Source organism: Suncus etruscus, chromosome 3 (assembly GCF_024139225.1).
Source record: "Suncus etruscus isolate mSunEtr1 chromosome 3, mSunEtr1.pri.cur, whole genome shotgun sequence".
Taxonomy (NCBI): Eukaryota; Metazoa; Chordata; class Mammalia; order Eulipotyphla; family Soricidae; genus Suncus; species Suncus etruscus.
In genome coordinates, this window is record NC_064850.1 from 38,408,133 (window position 1) to 38,424,920 (window position 16,788).

Genomic DNA, 16,788 nt, shown 5'->3' on the forward strand with positions numbered 1-16,788 from the left:
TTTCCTGAAATTCTATCATGATGGAGTGGCCTGCCAGCATTTTGAAAGAGCTCCTGTAAATTTATATCTTAAAAAAAATAATATATGGAGAAATCATCATTGTCATTGCACCTCTATGATTTCCTTCAGGGACACCAACCTTACCAAACTTCCTGTATGCTAATTTTGGGGACTGATATCACCAGGCATTATGGAACAAACATAGGCACCCTCCTATATGCCTATGCTTATAGGCCTATTAGGCCTATTATATGACTGCTCCCCACCATATAATTCTGAGTCTATCCTAACCTAGAGTGTCTGAGGGAATCTGTGGTATAATGAGTGTATGATTCTATATGTACAAGTGTGGGTCTGTCAGTGTGAGCAAATGTGTGAGTGTATGAGACAATCTGTGGTATTTGAGTATGATTGTATGTGTGTGAGGTTGTGAATATGTCAAACTATGAAAACGAATGTCTCTGTGTGTGATACAACATGTGAGTGTACGGATGTGAGTGTGTCTGAGAGAGTGTGGGTGTGTCAGTGTGACTATGTGACTGAGAGAATCTGTGGTTTATGTGTGTACGAGTGTGAGTTTTTATGTAAGAATATGAGTATGTTGGTATGAGTGTGAGAGTCTCAATCTGTAAATGTATGATTGTGAGTGTCTGTGAGAGTTGGTTATGTCGAAGTGTGAAAGTTAGCAACTATGTGAGTAAGGGAAGGAATCTGGTATATGAGAGTGTGAGTATGAGTCTAACAGTGAATGAGTGTGGGCCTGATAGTGTGTGTGAGCAAGAATGTGAGGATGTGAGAGATTTCATGGTACAGGACTGTGTGTATGTGCGTGTGTGTCTTTGATGGGTGTGTATGTATGAGGTATGTGAGTGAGAGGATGAAGGGGTATGAGTGTGAGAGTGTGTGTGAGTGTGTGTGTCTGTGCATATGTGATCTGCACTGTCTGAGTCTTGGGTCCACTGTCACAGTTCTGTGTGGGGACAGGCAGCAGCAATCCATTTCTCTGGAATGGGAATTAGACATGCAAAGAGCTCCAGAGTAGTTTCAGGGTATCTCTCCTACTGGCAGGGGGAGATTCCCTAGGCAATAGTGAATAGGACCAGACAGACATACATGGGGGCAGTGTCAGTGGCAGAGATGGGGCATCCAGGAAAAAAAGGAACCATCAAGAGTTGATCAAAGCCCCAAAACTTGGAGTGATCTCAAACCACAGGACGTTGTGAAGATGAGTGAACCAGGCTGCACATAGTGGCCTTGAGCAAGTGGCCTGGAAACTGGAGTGGATTAAAGTCCAACTGGTGCAGCCCCATGGGTGGACCTTGCCACAGCCACCTGAGAAAATCCCCATCAGGGCCTGGAGCCCATTTGGCATCTGGGCTCAGGATCACTGTCCAGAAAGTGCCCTTGGGTACAGATAGATGCATCAGTGAGATGACGACCTTAATTTTAACTCCATGAGCTCAGAGTGTAGGGACTGCGACATTGATTTGATCCACCGAGGACCATGAGAAATTGTTCCCACCTCTGTCACTTTCAGCCAAACCAATCCCCCCAATCCCCCCAGGTTGGTATCTCAGAGCATCTTTTGCCATCCCTGGCAGAGCTGAGAGTCAGAGACACTCCCTGCAGAGACCCCACTAGTTTCCTGAGTTGTGATCAATGTGCTTAGTGACAGAACCAAGAACCAAATGATGCCAACATCATTACAACACCCCTTAGGGAAACTACATTGGCTGAGACCAGACCCCCTTCACTACCCACCTATCATCTCCCATTGCCCATCAAATGCCTCTGCAACCCTAGATGGGGTTGACTTCACACCTGTGTTGGGGTTGGGATTAAGGTACACAAATACAGTCTGAAGAAAAGAGTCCATTTATTGTGTCTTCATGTGCAAGGATAAAATCCGATTCTTAGAGTGAGCATCTCATTGAATGGCACAAGTGCTTAAAATGATCTCCACCACTTTCTTTGGTCACAGATGCACAGAGCTTCCCACAGCCATCTAGGACGAACCACTGCTCCATTAGCTAAAACCTTAGAACTGGACTCAGCACCCTCAGGTCTGCTAATCCTTGCAAGCCTCTGGTTGGGGTCTACTCTTCCTCGATGAGCCAGGGCAGATGGGGGACTACTTAATTGTGGGCTTCACCAATTTTCCCATAAATAAGATGTTATCAGTGTTACTGGAGTAGATTACCACGATGAAGGGGTGGTCAAAACTTAAAATGTGGTGTCGAGGTTGAGACTTAAACGCCATACGGAAGCTAGTGGCTGCAGCGGCCTTGGTTCCCTGCTCGTCCACTTCCAGCACAGCCTTGCGGAAGCCCTGGGAGGAAGCACAAGGACCAGCTGAGATCACAGCAGTGGGGGTAGGGGAGGTGCTAGGGAGAGGATCAGGGCCATTGACCCTCATGGCCACAAGAGTCTCCTGCTGAAAGTGGGGTGAGGTGGGTAGTGATGTGGGCAGATCTTCATGGGCACCAGTTGCTCAGTGCTAAGTGCCATTCATTGCCCAAAGTTGCTCTTAGGAGGGCGGGCATGGTGTCTGCCTCACAAGAGGGCATGTGTCTGTCCTCACTGGTACTGTATCACTGTGCACTTCTGTCTCTTCTTGCACTGAGAGTTTGTCAATCACACTGATTATGTGTATCCACAAACTGACATGGTTTCCTCACACTGACACTATGTCACTGACACTATGATTCTATGTCTCCTCACACTGACATTGTGTATTCTTTTACTGGCACTGTGTCCCCTTTACTGACACTGTCTCCTCACACTGATGCTGTTTCCCTTCACAAAGACACTGTGTCTCCTCACACAGACACTGTCTCCTCAAACTGGCACTCTGTCCCTTCACACTGATATAGTGTCCCCTCAGACCAACAGTATTTCCTCATATGGACATCCTGTCCCCACACCAACATCATGTCCTCTCCCATAACCTTGTGTCTGCTCATACTAACACAGTTTCCCTTGGCACTGACAATGGGTCTCCCCTCACTGACACTGTTTCCCTCACACATTTTCTCTCTCATTGACTGATTTCCCTCTCATTTTCCCTCTCTTTGTGTCAGTTCTCCCATCAGCCTAGGCATATTAACAGACTGCAGAAAGTGTTGTCTCACTATCTGAAGACTCATGGGGCTGGGTGGGGGGTCAGCACCCCTGTCCCCAGTGGAGGCCTCAGGACATCAGGTCCTGAGATCCCTTGTGGAGGCAGAACAAGCCCTCACCCACTGCCCAGCAACTCCATGCTCTTTGAGTTCCTGTCCCAGAACCCAGAACCCTGAGGACTCACCTGACTCATCATCATGTTCTGCTGGTTGCTGATGCCAGAAAAATTGGACTGTGAAGAAAACAGTTCAGTCAACCCCAAAGGGAGCAGGATCTGGTCTAATTCGTAAGAGGCCGAGATGGAGAACTTGGGCAGGCTCAACTGGACAGTCCTATAATATAGTTTGGGGTGACGGAGCCTGGGTCAGCTCTGGACACAGAATAGACCCTAGCCTATCCCTTCTTCACTGTGTTTTAGTTGGTTCCATTCTCAGTGCTGCTGTCCTGAACTCTGGGTCAGGCCATCCCCAGTGTCCTCTCTTCCTGCAGATTTCACCAGAGAACTTGGGGATTACTGTTTTATTTTATAGTGGGGGGCTTTCTGGGAACCAGACAGAGTGACTCCCCATGGGTGATTTTGGAGTTGTCTTTGCTGGTCCAGAGAGACACTTGCTGGGGAAAAGCTCAGCAGTCCATTCCTAAATGAAATTTCTCTACACTGGGGAAGAAGGAACTTTATACTTACAGTAGTCCATGGCAGTGTTGGACCTTCTCTCTTCTTTATTCATCTCCTCCCCTTCACTCTCCACTCTTCCCCCCACTCTTCTATTCTCTCTTCTCTTATCCTCTCTCTTCTCCTCTCTCCATGCTACTACTCCCCTCCAGTTTCTTTCCTTTTCCCTTCACTTTCTTTCCCTTACTTCCCTTCCCATCTTTTCCCTTTCTAACTCTCCCCTCCCCTTTCCTTTGTTTAATTTATGTGCACCTATAAGCCTCCCATGAGAAATTTAAGAGACTGCAGAGACCTCGGGGAATGCTTGAGCAGGTGGATAAATATGAGGATCTGAGAATGTAGAGATGATCATCAGCACAGCAGTACCTGGAATTACCTGGGCCAACAGCAGTGCTCAGGGTTCTTCAGGGACATATCTGAAGATGCTCAGAGGACCATGTTGGTCCAGGAATTGAATCCCATCACAGTGTTGAGCCCTGTACTATCAATGGTTAAAACTATTCCTCTGGCCCAACATTCCTTTTCACTTCCCACTCATGTTCAAAGGGTGATGAAGCCCTCCTGGTTTTTTTTCCTCTGGTAGCCATGGAGGTTCTCAAGCCCCCACATGCCATCTGACTATGTTTTCTTTATTGGAGCTACTGACTCATCTAGTGGCATAGACCACTCCTGAGGTCCTGCACTTGACTCAGATGTGTGACTGCCAGACACCAGAAGACTAACAGTGCCTTATTCTCTGGTAGCAAAGGGTTAAAATCAGATTTTGTGGCCAGAACTGTCATGAATAAGCAAAGGAGTTTCTGATTCAGAGACTCCAGAGAAAGGTTGGGGGCATGAGAAAAGCCTGCTGAAGGCTTCCCACACTGGTGACTGCTCAAGGTCCCAACTCCCCATCAGTGCTAGGGAGCCCCTGCTCACCTCTTCCGGAGTGAGTGCTTCCACTTTTCTAGCACCTGTAGAGTCAAGGCGGCTTCCACCTCCTCCATCTTGCCAGGGTTAGGAAGGATGAGGAGTGCCTTGGCATCACCTTGGTATCCAATTGCAGCACGGAGCAGGGCACATGTTCATCCCTCAGGTACCAGTGAAATGCCATCTGCCACATCATGGGAACCTTTACTGTTGTATTCTCATTCAAATAGAAGTCTCCAGGTTGTGTCAATTTTGCATCGAATGATGTCTTCCACTTAGCTGACATAGAAAGAAAAGAAGTGTGGGGTCTCTGTGTACTCACCAGCCAACACTTACCAGGATACCTCATGGGCCTGGGAATAGATTAAATGGGGCATATTAAAATCGTTTTTCCATATGTAGATTTTGTAGATTATGAAGTCCATCTGGTTCCGGGACTACTCTTAGATCTATCATTAAGTTTCTCTTAGTGTTTCTCGGAGGTTTGGGGATCAAAGTTGGTGGAGCTCCTTGTAGACAAAGCAATAGCTTTCGTTTCTTATATCTCTCAAGCTTATGATTAGTTTCTAAACTGAGAGGTCCCAGTCTTCACTGTAAGATGGTGATGCATCTTGAACATTAAATTTGGCACATTTTTCCCTTGTCAATCTCTTTGCAGTAGAAGCCAAAGCCTTCCAACTATGGCTCTACTACAGAACCAAATCCTGGCCGTGGATCACCCCCAAATATTGTAGTCCAAATTATTTGACATGGTCCTATATATAGAAGCACCACTCATCTCACATGCAAAGGAGGTTGTGTAACTTTATGGAGGTTGACTGGCCAACAAGATGTCCTGTTTTTGACATTTCATCATTGTTTGGATCCCTATGTATACAGGGCTGTTTCCTGGATGTCCTAAGGTATCTTCTCTGAGCCCCACTTCCTCTTTTCCCTACAAACTCTCTTTGCCTATCATGAGCTTGGCAGATACAGAGGCAGAACTTTGATGACAGAAAAACTAGCACACTTTTCTTTAGGTAGATCTTCCGAGTCTATTAAGAAAGGTTCCCTGCATTGAGGTTATGGCAACACTCTCCTCATTATACTCTAAAGCAGGGGTCTCAAACTCGCGGCCTGCGGGCCATTTGAGGCCCTCTGTACAACATTTTGTGGCCAGCGGCCGGCCTTCAAATATCGCAGTATTTGCGATTATTCGCTTATCGAATAATCACAATAAAAATTGCATTAGTGGGGCCGGAGAGATAGCATGGCAGTAAGGCGTTTGCCTTTCATGCAGGAGGTCATCTATTCAAATTCCGGTGTCCCATATGGTCCCCCGTGCCTGCCAGGAGCAATTTTTGAGCCTGGAGCCAGGAATAACCCCTGAGCTCTTCCGGGTATGACCCAAAAACCACAAAAAAAAAATCGCATTAGTAGAAAAAAATAGCATTAAACATTCGCATACCCTGAGCAGTTCCGTTCGGGGTATGCAAATGTTTAATGTGACTTTTTGTGATTTTTTTTCTTACTAATGCGATTTTTTATTGTGAATATTTGGTAAGCGAAATCCCTTATGCGGCCCTGGCTCAACCCGACTTTGCCTCCTACGGCCCCCAGGTAAATTGAGTTTGAGACCCCTGCTCTAAAGCTTCTGACTTGCCTTTGACACCTGAGACTCAACTTCACCTCCAATAAAGATGCATGAGATGTAGGGGGAGGATAGTGCTGTGAACACTGCCCATAAGGGTGTCTGTTTGTATCATCATCCAGGTATTTTTTCAATCCATCCTTCTCTAAGTGTCTTCCATACACTCTCAGGCTGGGGGATTCATTTATTTTGTTTGTTTGTTTGTTTGTTTGTTTGGGGCCACACCTGGTAACACTCAGGGGTTACTCTTGGTTATGCACTCAAAAATCGCTCCTGGATTGGGGGACCATATGGGATGCCAGGAATCGAACCGTGGTCCATCCTAGGCTAGAGCTGGCAATACAGATGACTTACCACTCTGCACCATTGCTCTGATCCCATAGCCAGGGGATTCAAATAGCAAATGCCTGTAGATCCACAGAAGCACTTTGGGACTTGGACCTTGGGGTTATCAATTGGGACAAAGTCCTTTTCTGTGACAGGAAGTGTTGCTAGATACCATGTCTCTCAGGAAAGATCAAGTTATTACTGACCATACTTGGGGCTGAGATAAGATAATGGTACATTTTCATTCTCCTTCTCATGGAATAAAATCCTGCAGACTATCATGAAGACACAATGCTTTACAAAAAATAGGACTTAACAAACAAATCCACAAATATACATACACACACACCACCTCATACATGACACCAGCACCATGGGAGCCAGTAGGATAGTAAGACATGCCAGTGACCTGTTATCTCCTGCCCTGCAGATCCTCTATACAGTATCCCAGGGAAGCCATATCAAAGGGACAGGAACCTCCCTCCATGCTTTGCCACTTCCATGAAATTATTCCTGTCACTATAAATAAGGTATTTTTAAAGAGTGTTCAAGTACACTTGAAAAGACACATCAAAAGCATAGCATAGATAACTTAGCAGGATAACTTAAACTTTTTCCCAGAAGCTGCTCCTGTCCACCTAAATTCAAGCTGGTGCAAAGATTAGGATGAGATGGAGACTCCATCCTGCATTGCAGGTCTGAGAGACCTGGGAGAGAGACTGGGCATCAGCTCATTCATGCTCTTCTCCATGTTCTTTGGATCAGCTCTAAGTCCACTCATCAACCTTGGCCACGATTTCTCTTCAGTGCCCCTTAGAGGCAACCACTGTAGTGATTGGCCATGCTTGAGTATAGATCATTGAGAAGCCCCAGACATCCCGTATTCTGTGGCCTGTTTGTCCCCTTCTTTGTGCTTCTTCCTCCAGACCTTGACTTGCCCACTTCTTTCCACATATATACAAGGTCTAACTCTAGAGCTCATTCTTCCTCTGAAATTCAAGGTGTCTATGTCCTGTAATGAGATCTAATGAATCATAGTACAAAACTGTCCCAACACTGAGCTCAGCTTCAGTCAAGTTCTCACAGGAGAGTGAGAGAAAGATTAGAAGGAATCAGGTTAAATTGTAATCACTAGTTGCCTTGATGTGGGAAGATGAGAGAAATCCATTGCTACCTTTGCATCTGATCCCTTTATTTACTGCTTTAGAAGACTGTAAAACCATCATGGGAATAATGCAAAATGCAGGTTCAGCAGGAGTGTGAACATCTTTCTTTTCAGAAGAACACAGCTCCCTCTTTCTTTTTTTTTTGTTTTTTTTTTTTTTTTTTGGCCACACCATTTGATGCTCAGGGGTTACTCCTGGATAAGTGCTCAGAAATTGCCCCTGGCTTGGGGGGAACATATGGGACACCAGGGGATGGAACCGTAGTCCTTCCTTGGCTAGCACTTGCAAGGCAGACACCTTACCTCTAGTGCCACCTCACTGGCCTCAGCTCCCTCTTTCTAACACCCAACACAACAGTGTACATCAGTGGGGCTGAAGATGACACTATATTAGAAAATATACCCATATAGTCATATTTATGAGTATAAATAAGTGTTATTTGGGATCATGTTATTGACATACAAGTAACTGTTGAGAATATACATATCAGTCAGGTATTAGCAAACATTTTTTGCCAAGGGACTAAAGGAAAAGAAAGGTTCAGAGGTCATCTTGCCCTAGCATTAGACATGCCTTGCTTGGAACAATAGTAACCAAAAATGGGGAATGAACCAGTTTTGTGTACCAAAAAGTCTTTGTTTCCCAGAAGGAGGTGGTTCTTTAGATTTTGGCTGGACTGATGGACCTTACTCATCCCTTTGGCCTTGTTCTTTAAAAAACAAATATTTCTTCACTCTCAAAGTAAACTTTCATCTTGACCTCAGTTAAATAAAATAACCTATTTACCCTGTTGTTAAGTTGCAAAACTTAGAGCAGTATCTCTGCTGCTTTTAAGAACCTTCTGATGATCAGGAGACTTAACTCATCATGGACATGATTGTCACGCATACAGAGAACAGCCAGAAAATATACATAAGGGTAAATGAAGGTAGCCTGGCACAACAGTTAACTCCTCTGACACAGTAATATCCTATTCTGTGCAAGTAGTGCCCATCTAATGTTTCATTTGATCCTTTGGCATCTTTTTCCTCAATGTCATGAGCCAGCACATGCATGGGAGAGATAAGGTACAAAACAGATGCTCCTACCTTGGAAATAGATGTAATTCACCAGCACCATCAGTGTATTTTGACTGAGCCCAGACACCAAATTTGTGATTTTGCCTTGAGTTTCATTACTGACGTGATCATTGATCAGCTTTGTCGTGCCCCTAGTGTCCCCAAAGTTGACCTGGAAGACACTGGACTCATAAAACTCTTTGGTGTCTGTGAGGAATTTCTTCTGTGGCTGGAGACCATCACTTAGGAACAAGGCACTGCCCATCTTGGTGTTTGAGCTACTACTGGGAAGGTTGAAGGTGCACAGTAGGTCCTGGAAGCCCTGGTGGATATCAGCCTCAGACAGCTCAGTGAGGTTGAAGGCCAGAGCCTGGAGTATCTGGGTGCGGGTGAATGAGCCAGCCCCCAGTGAGAGCATGGCAATGGCTGCTGAGATGCTCAGTGGGGAGAAAAAGACATTTTCCTGGGGTGTCTTGCTTGTGATTAGGTGGTAGAAATTCAGAGCAAAGTTGGTGTTACTTGGGGCAATCTTGAGGCTGGGGGAGTTCTCATCATGTGGAAACTGCACACTATGAGAAAAGGCCAGGAGCATAGCCAAGAGAAGGAGGAGTGGGGTGAGATGCATGATCTGTGGGCACAGCTTCTTCATCTGCAGCAGAAAGAGAGAGTATCCAAGGAGTTCTTAGGATCACCCAACTACTGAGATATGGAACCATAAACCCAGAATGGGAGATAGAGATTCAACAGGACCCAACAGGTACAGAGACAGAACAAGGGGTCCAGGATCTCATTTGTGGCTCCTCCTTCTGCCCCATAAATCCACAAGTGTTTCCCAAAACTCACTCATATCAGGAGACCATGCATGAGTGCCAAACTCCCAATGTCCCTGACACTAAACACTATCCGTATGTGCACTCATTATATCCAGCTGGCCTAAGAAATGTTCAAGTAATAGTATTTATCAACTCCTTGAAAAATAGAACCCTGGGGCTGGAGAGATAGCATGGAAGTAAAGTGTTTGCCTTGCATACAGAAGGATGGTGGTTCAAATCCTGGCATTCCATATGGTGTCCTGAGCCTGCCAGGAGGGATTTCTGAGCATAGAACCAGGAGTAATCCCTGAACTGCCAGGTGTGACCCCCACCCCAAAAAAAGAAAGAAAAATAGGACCCTGACTGTCATTAATGATTCACTCAGTCATAGCAGGTGGATTCATCCCTGTTTTGAACAAACCTACCTGCCCCAAATAGGAGACACAATGTCCCCCACAAATCCTCTCTGACCCTCTTTAACATCTAATAGAGTCTAGTCCTCACACCCAGCCCAGTTTTGGTGCTTAACCTCTGCCTAGCCTTTTTATCACCCCAAATTCAGGCTTGAGAGCCCCTCCTCCAGTTTCCAGCCCCCCCCCCCCCCGGTTACACCAGCCTATATATTTCTGGAGAACCTGAGAGAAAAGACCTTTGTCTGGCTGACACTGCTCACACCATTGCCACCCAGCTGGATTGTGGCACAGCCTGGTGGTGTAGTGGAAAGAGGGACTGTATTGCATAGAAAACTTATTCAAGGCCACTAAAATGTGGATTATGCACCTTGGTCCATGTCACCACATTCTCTCCACATGTAACTTCTTCCCTCTGTCCACACATCTTTTGTTTGTTTGTGTTTGTTGCTTGTTTTTGTTTCTGTTTTGTGGTTTGGACCCAATCTCAGTGATGTTCAGGGCTTACACCTGACTCATTGCTCAGAATAACTTCTGGCATGGCTCAGGGACTCTAAGAGAAATGGTTGGCCATAGAGAGATCAGGCACATGCCAGGCTGAACCCATACTCCTATTCAGTGTCTCAGCCCCAGGAGTAGTCACCCTCTGTCCACTGCACTGAGTTCCTAAGAGATTTCTAAGCAGGGGCCAGATAGGGTGCACGGGCTGAGGTAATCGGGGTGTGAGAGGGGCTGGAGGACTCCCTGACCTTGGGCACCACAGACACCCCTGACTGCTCTGTCCTCTGGCCCACAGCTGGTAAGAGCATGTGACCCATCCCTAGGTCCATTGCCACCTTTGGTTTATCCCCTCAACTCCAGTACTGCTTCTTGCCTGCCTCAAACCCACACTGCCCCATTTCTTGTGCTCTCTTTTTGGGACGATCTCATTACCACCTGGCCCATATACTGTTGGTCTGGACAAAGCTATTCTGAGGTTGTGGGGAATGGTGCAGCCATTTACTTTGGTGGGCTACTAGGGGGACCCTGCAGTCCTATGATGTCTCACTTCTAGGGAGAAGGTTCAGCCTACCTGCTCCAAATGCTCCTGCATGAGTAATACATGCCAGATCCTCTTTCCCCAAATCCAGATATGAGGTTCCCCACCCTCCTGTCTCCAACATGGTCTCCCAGGTACTCACAGCAGAGTCCCTTGTGCAGCGGGCAGGTGTCTCCTGCTCTTAGGGGTGACCCGAGGCGTCTCACCAGGTTTATCTGCACAGGAGCCCTAGCCAGATTGTCCAGCACCATTGACTAACTTCTGGTTGGGTAATAATTGATGAATAACTGAGGTGGGGCAGAGGCAGTAAGTCTGATTCATATGAGCCCCTCACCCTCCCCCACATAGGCTCCCCTCCACTTCAAATTTTTGAGATTTTATTTCAAAGTCTTTAATTGTACTTTTGTACGTGGGTTCCAACGCTGTTGGGCATGGTTTCATGACTAACACAGCCCCTTCATGTCCTTCCCCAGAGTGTCCATATCCCCCCAATATTGTCCTGGTGTCCCCTCATTCTTACCCTAGCTCCATACCTCTAATATCCCCCCATGTAAGACCATTTCTAGTTATTCCTGTCTTTGTGCAGTTGTCTTTTCTCAGATATAGTGTCTTTTTGTAGCCCACACATTCTGTGTCTGTCCCTTCTAAGGCTCTCACTCAGGAGTACACTTCCCAGTGTCTGACTGAGTTATTTCTTCTTTCTATTTTTGACCAACTTTCATGGGAGATATCCAAGGACACTGTTTTTTCCTACAGTAATGACCCTCCCAGGGATAGTCAGGGGGGCTGTGAACTGAACAGAAACTGGGAGGCAGCTTGTACTGACCTGGCACGGTGACATTCTTGTTCTAGATATCAGCCCTTTATCTGATATGTTGAGTGAAAAGATTTTTTCCCATTCTGTTAACTGTCTTCTTGCATTAAGTAGGGTTTCTTTCGCCATGCAGAAGCTTTTTAGTTTGATGTAGTCCCAGGTTGGGGTGCTGAGGCAGGGAGGAAGGTGTCCTAGCAGGGGTGGCAGCTCAGGTGAGGCATGAGAGTGACTTGTTTGCATACCATGTCAAGTGATAACACCTGGGCCCCTGGACAGAATGGACCCTAACTTGGTACCCAGAGTTCAGTGAGGTCAAAAGCAACTGAGTGCCAGCTTTCCCCCTGCCTGCACATCCAGGCCACCAGTTCAGAGCCTGGAAGAAGTCTTGAGGATGGAGGGCCCAAAGTTGACAGACTGGGTGTCATTATTGGCTGGATCTTGGCAGGGAGCTGAAGGGTCACCCCAGGCACACCTAGGGCTACAGGCCAGCTGGGTGCTGCTGAAGGTCTTTATTGCTCAGACTATTGTCCCCTGCAGGACACAGACATGGGGAGGCACTGGGACTCAGGGGAAACAGGGGCAGAGCTCTTCGGTAGAACACTAATACAAGATCTTGTGCTTTTGTTTTAAGTCCAGGCTTGGTGCCAGAGTGGTGGTCTCCTGGGGGTTGGTCATTTTGACCAGGAAAAGGATGCTCTGTGTGTCCTCAGAGAGGACAACCATGAGGAAGGGTCTGCTGACATCCATAATCGTTGTGTTCCCATTGAAGGTTTGATAGACATATTTGAAACCTGTAGCTGTTGCTGCTTCTGTGCCATTCTCAGACATAGACAGCACAGTATTGTGGACCACCTGTGAAAGACACAGAGCTGTCACCAGCAGGGGCAGGAAAAGCAGGAGCTGTGCTTATCTTTAGCACCTAGATGGAGCCTCTGTGGTGGGAGCCAGCTGCTAAACTCAACCCTGGGGCAGAGCAGTGGAAATTCCTGCCTCATGTTTCCCTAGAACCCAGCTATCAGCCAGGCTTTGCCCTCCTATCTGCACTGTTTCCACTGACCAATGACTAGGTGTGATGTGTCCAGCCACCCTGGTGGGAATCAACATTTCTGCTCTGGGGGGTCTGAGCAGGTCTGTATTCTATCCCTTAAGGGCATCTCGGCACAGCCCAAAAGGCTCCACTACTCCTGAGCTGTTCCTGCTACAGCTCTCTGCAGTGTCAAACCCAATACTGAGCCCATCTCATGGTATAGGAGCAGAGGCTGGAAGGCCTGGATTGATCCCTGGGCAGGAGAAGGTGGCAGTCCATCAGAGTACCAGGGAAATAGGGAGGTCAAAGGAAACACAGCAATCACTGACTCACCGCTGTGCATCAGCTACCCAGACCATGACAACCTCAGAGGCCTGAGGTTTTGCAGGTTCAGCTCACCTGGGAAATGAACACGTTTCTGGTCTTGGCAAAGCTGGAAAAATCTGCCCACTTGGAGAAGAGTTGGTGGATGCCCAGTTTGCTCAAGACAGGCTTCAGGTTGTAGTTCCCGGAGATGGAGAACTTGGGCAGTTGCAGGGTCATTTTTCTGGGAGCCAAAGAAAACTTGAGTAACTCAGGCTATGAATAAGAGCCTGGGGTCTGGTTCAGCTCAGGGATCATCCCCCATTCTGAGTGAATGAATGGATTTGGTTGGATCCTGTGAGTGAGTAGATTAGTGACCAAATGAATGAATATGTGAATGAGTGAGTCAGTGAATGACTATGAGAGTGAATAAAAGAATTGAGAGAATAAAAGAGTGGGCAAATGAGTGAGAGAATGAGTGAGAGACTGAGTGAGTGAGTGAGTGAGTGAATACATGACTGAGTGAGAAATTGAATGAGTGAATGAATGAATGAAAGAGGGAGTAAATAAGTGATTGAGTGAATATGTGAGCAAGCAGATGAGTTAGTGAGTGAATGTGTAAGTGAGTGAATAAGTGAGTGACTATATCCTGGCTTAGGCAACAGTGCCCCCAGGACTGTCTCTCCCCAGCCCTCTCTGATCATCTCTCTTTCCCCCATCCCACTCTCTTGAGATTGTGTTGGAAGAGGCAAGTGAGTGCTGGGTTGTTTTGGAGTCCTTACTGCACCCCAAAGCAAGTTTCTCTCAGCAGAAGATGATCCTCCATCTTTTTTGGCACCCCTAGAGCTTCACAGGTATCCAGAGCCAGGAATCCTCAACTGTGCACCCACCCGGAGATACCAACACAGATTCATGTTGGTGGGGTACTGTGGTAGTGGGCACAGGGAGGTGAGGACCCAGGAAGGGGACCTGCAGAGATGGGATGAAAGTACCTTATCTTAAGCTTCTCTCTCCAGCGTTGAAGAGTGCTAGGGAATAGAGCAGCTTCCACCGCGGCCAGACGATCAGAGTCAGGGAAGATGAAAAGAGCTAAGATGCTGTTGCCCGAATACTGAACCTGCATCACAGTTGCGCCCAGTGCTTTATCCCGGAAGTACGGCACCTGCACATTCTTGGCTGTCATTATGGGCACCTGCAAATTGCTGACCTTGCTCCCGACAAATTTGGACATGACGGTCAGCTTGGGGTCGAAGTGTATATTCCAATTGGCTGGAGGCAGAGAGAATGGTAGAGAAACTGTCTCTGAGTAGCCCATTCTGTGAGCTCTGCCCAGATTCCCTTGTACCCAGGGTTGAGCCAGGCAGCTGGAACCTTGGGCCATAGGGGCTGGTCATGCTAAACAGAGGAAACAGGTTTCTGACCAAAAGGGACCCCTTTACAATGTGGATCATGCTTTTAGTGTTGCCTGGGAGCCTGGTCTGCTCCCCTCAATGTACAGTGCTGGGAATGGGGATCATGCCTGAGTTTTGCACCCAGAACCCACAGCTGGCCCTCCTGAGGGTTAAGACCTGCAAAGTTGCCTGTGACACAGACCTAGAAGCTGACTGAACCAGGGTAGAGCAACCCGAGGACTCTTATGAAAGCCCATTTCCCTCCCAGAACCTGTGACATCACCTTTAAAGAAGAGACAGTTCACTAGCATTAACTTGGCCCGTGAGTCCAAGTCCTTGACCAGGTCCGGTATTTTCCCATGGGTTTTCTGATCCACATATTCATTGATGAGTCGCATGGCATTGTAAGTCTTCTTGAAGTTGATGGGAATGATGTCGGAGCCATACTTTTTGAGGGTCTTTGTACGGATGTGTCTATGAAGTCCAAGCTGATGATCTAGGAACACAGCGCTGCTCACATTCAGCTGCACGGGGGTCCTGTGTGTGCTCAGGAGACCCAGCAGCAGCTGGAAGCCCCGGTGGATTTCAGCCTCGGGGAAATGTGAGAGGTCAGACTTGAGGCCCCTGAGGATCTGTGTATGGGTGGAGCCGTGGGCCCCCAGAGATAGCAAGGCCAAAGCCACAGAGACACTGAATGGAGAGAATATGATGTTTTCCCCGGGATTCTGTGCTGCCAAGAGCTTGTAGAGGCGGAAAGTAAAGTCGATGTTACTCCGGAGTAGACTGAGGATGTCCAAACGGGGACCCTCGTACCACAATTTATCCTGGGGATCCTTCCATAGTGCTTTCTTGTTTGATAAGTAGCAGAGGACATGGGGCCAGAGTGCAGACCCCAGAAGCAGGACCAGCAGAGGAGACATGCGTCCACCCTTAGTCTGGAAGGCAAATGTAGCAATGAATGGTCACAGCCCAGGTCCAAGCTCACAAAAAGTTGAGCTGGGAATTCCTGGCTCCTGGAAGTTTAGAATCTGTCCCACTTCCCGTGGCTGGGCTCCATAGGCTGGCCCATCTGTGGAGGTAGGGTGCTCTGTGCAGGGATGTCTAGCACAGCCCCATGTCAGGAGTAATGGAGACTTCAGCCATCCCCATCTATAGCTTTGCAGGAGGGTGGCATCACACTTACCTATAAGGACACTGAGGTTCGATACTCTGTGGGCTGAGAGTTTGGTCCCAGGCCACAGAGGTAAGGGGCTTTTCCCTATGAGAGCTTTATTGCTCAGCTGGGTACACCCAAAGCTTTGTAGCTCTGTAAATCCATGAAGTCTGCCCCAACCTGGTCCTTCCACACCCTCAAGTTCCATTAACTATATCCACTTCTGTCTCTTCCATATCCTCTGGAACCAACCCCTGGACTTACTCTCACTGCAGCTGTGTGATCAGAGCAAAGATGAAGGACCTTCAGATTGTGCAGGCAGAGACTGCTGAGGTGGGTCAGACAGTGCCCACATAAGCCAGCAGGACACGCCTCCACTCTACTGTCTGATCTCCTGTCCCTCCTTCTGTCCTGTCCTGTTTTGCTTCTCCCTGATTGCAGCCAAAGTACAATGAAGTCCCTGAGCTTCAGCTGGGAAACCTCCCCATCTCTCCACTTCTGTGTCTCAGCTCTACCCTGACCACCAGCCTGCTATGAGCTGGCATCCAAGGAGATCAGCACTCCAGTTCTGAAGGATGAACCTACCCTGAAGCCTCCCTGCCAGGGTAATTCCCAGAATCCCTGCAATCAATTTGAGGAGGGCTGTCTGTGCCCACTACCCCATATCTGTCTGTCCCATCATCTAGATACTTCTCCAATCCATATATTTCCAAGGTTCCCCCTATACTCTCTAAAGCCAGTGTGCTCAAAGGGCAAATGCCCATAGATTCATAGGAGCAATGCTGGGGAATGCTAGATGGAATGCAGGGAAGCCAGAGCTAAAAGACATGGACCTCCTTCCCTACTTTGAAAACTACCATGAATTTAGAGTTGTTACCAAGTAATAAGATTTTTTTTAAAATGTTCTAAGGCGTTTTTGTATTGTATTTTTGTGTTCCTAGGGTATATTTCTAGGA

General features: G+C 47.3%; 2 protein-coding genes across 2 annotated transcripts; both read right to left on the reverse strand.

Annotated features, from left to right (window-relative positions):
- Positions 1-1,859: 1,859 nt before the first annotated feature.
- Positions 1,860-11,299, reverse strand: LOC126003644 (kallistatin-like). Its single transcript, XM_049769930.1, is given in 6 exon segments — positions 1,860-2,329; positions 3,305-3,452; positions 4,712-4,829; positions 4,832-4,981; positions 8,914-9,532; positions 11,287-11,299. Coding segments are annotated over 5 exon segments (1,233 nt in total). The 5' UTR covers positions 11,287-11,299; the 3' UTR covers positions 1,860-2,131.
- A 1,259-nt stretch (positions 11,300-12,558) lies between these two features.
- On the reverse strand, positions 12,559-15,599 carry LOC126004282 (alpha-1-antichymotrypsin-like). Its single transcript, XM_049770742.1, has 4 exons — positions 14,963-15,599; positions 14,281-14,557; positions 13,385-13,532; positions 12,559-12,810 (listed from the first exon to the last, which is right to left on the reverse strand). Exons 1-4 carry the CDS (start codon positions 15,597-15,599, stop codon positions 12,559-12,561), a joined length of 1,314 nt encoding a protein of 437 aa, XP_049626699.1.
- Between the last annotated feature and the right edge of the window lie 1,189 nt (positions 15,600-16,788).

Bases quoted from the DNA above. Each gene is read 5' to 3' on its own strand.
- LOC126004282 (XM_049770742.1), bottom strand. From the start codon at position 15,599: ATGTCTCCTCTGCTGGTCCTGCTTCTGGGGTCTGCACTCTGGCCCCAT. The intron at 14,558-14,962 runs GTGATGTCACAG...CTCTGCCTCCAG, and splicing joins GAACTGTCTCTTCTTTAAAG to CCAATTGGAATATACACTTC. The intron at 12,811-13,384 runs GTGAGCTGAACC...TGTCTTTCACAG, and splicing joins GAAACGTGTTCATTTCCCAG to GTGGTCCACAATACTGTGCT.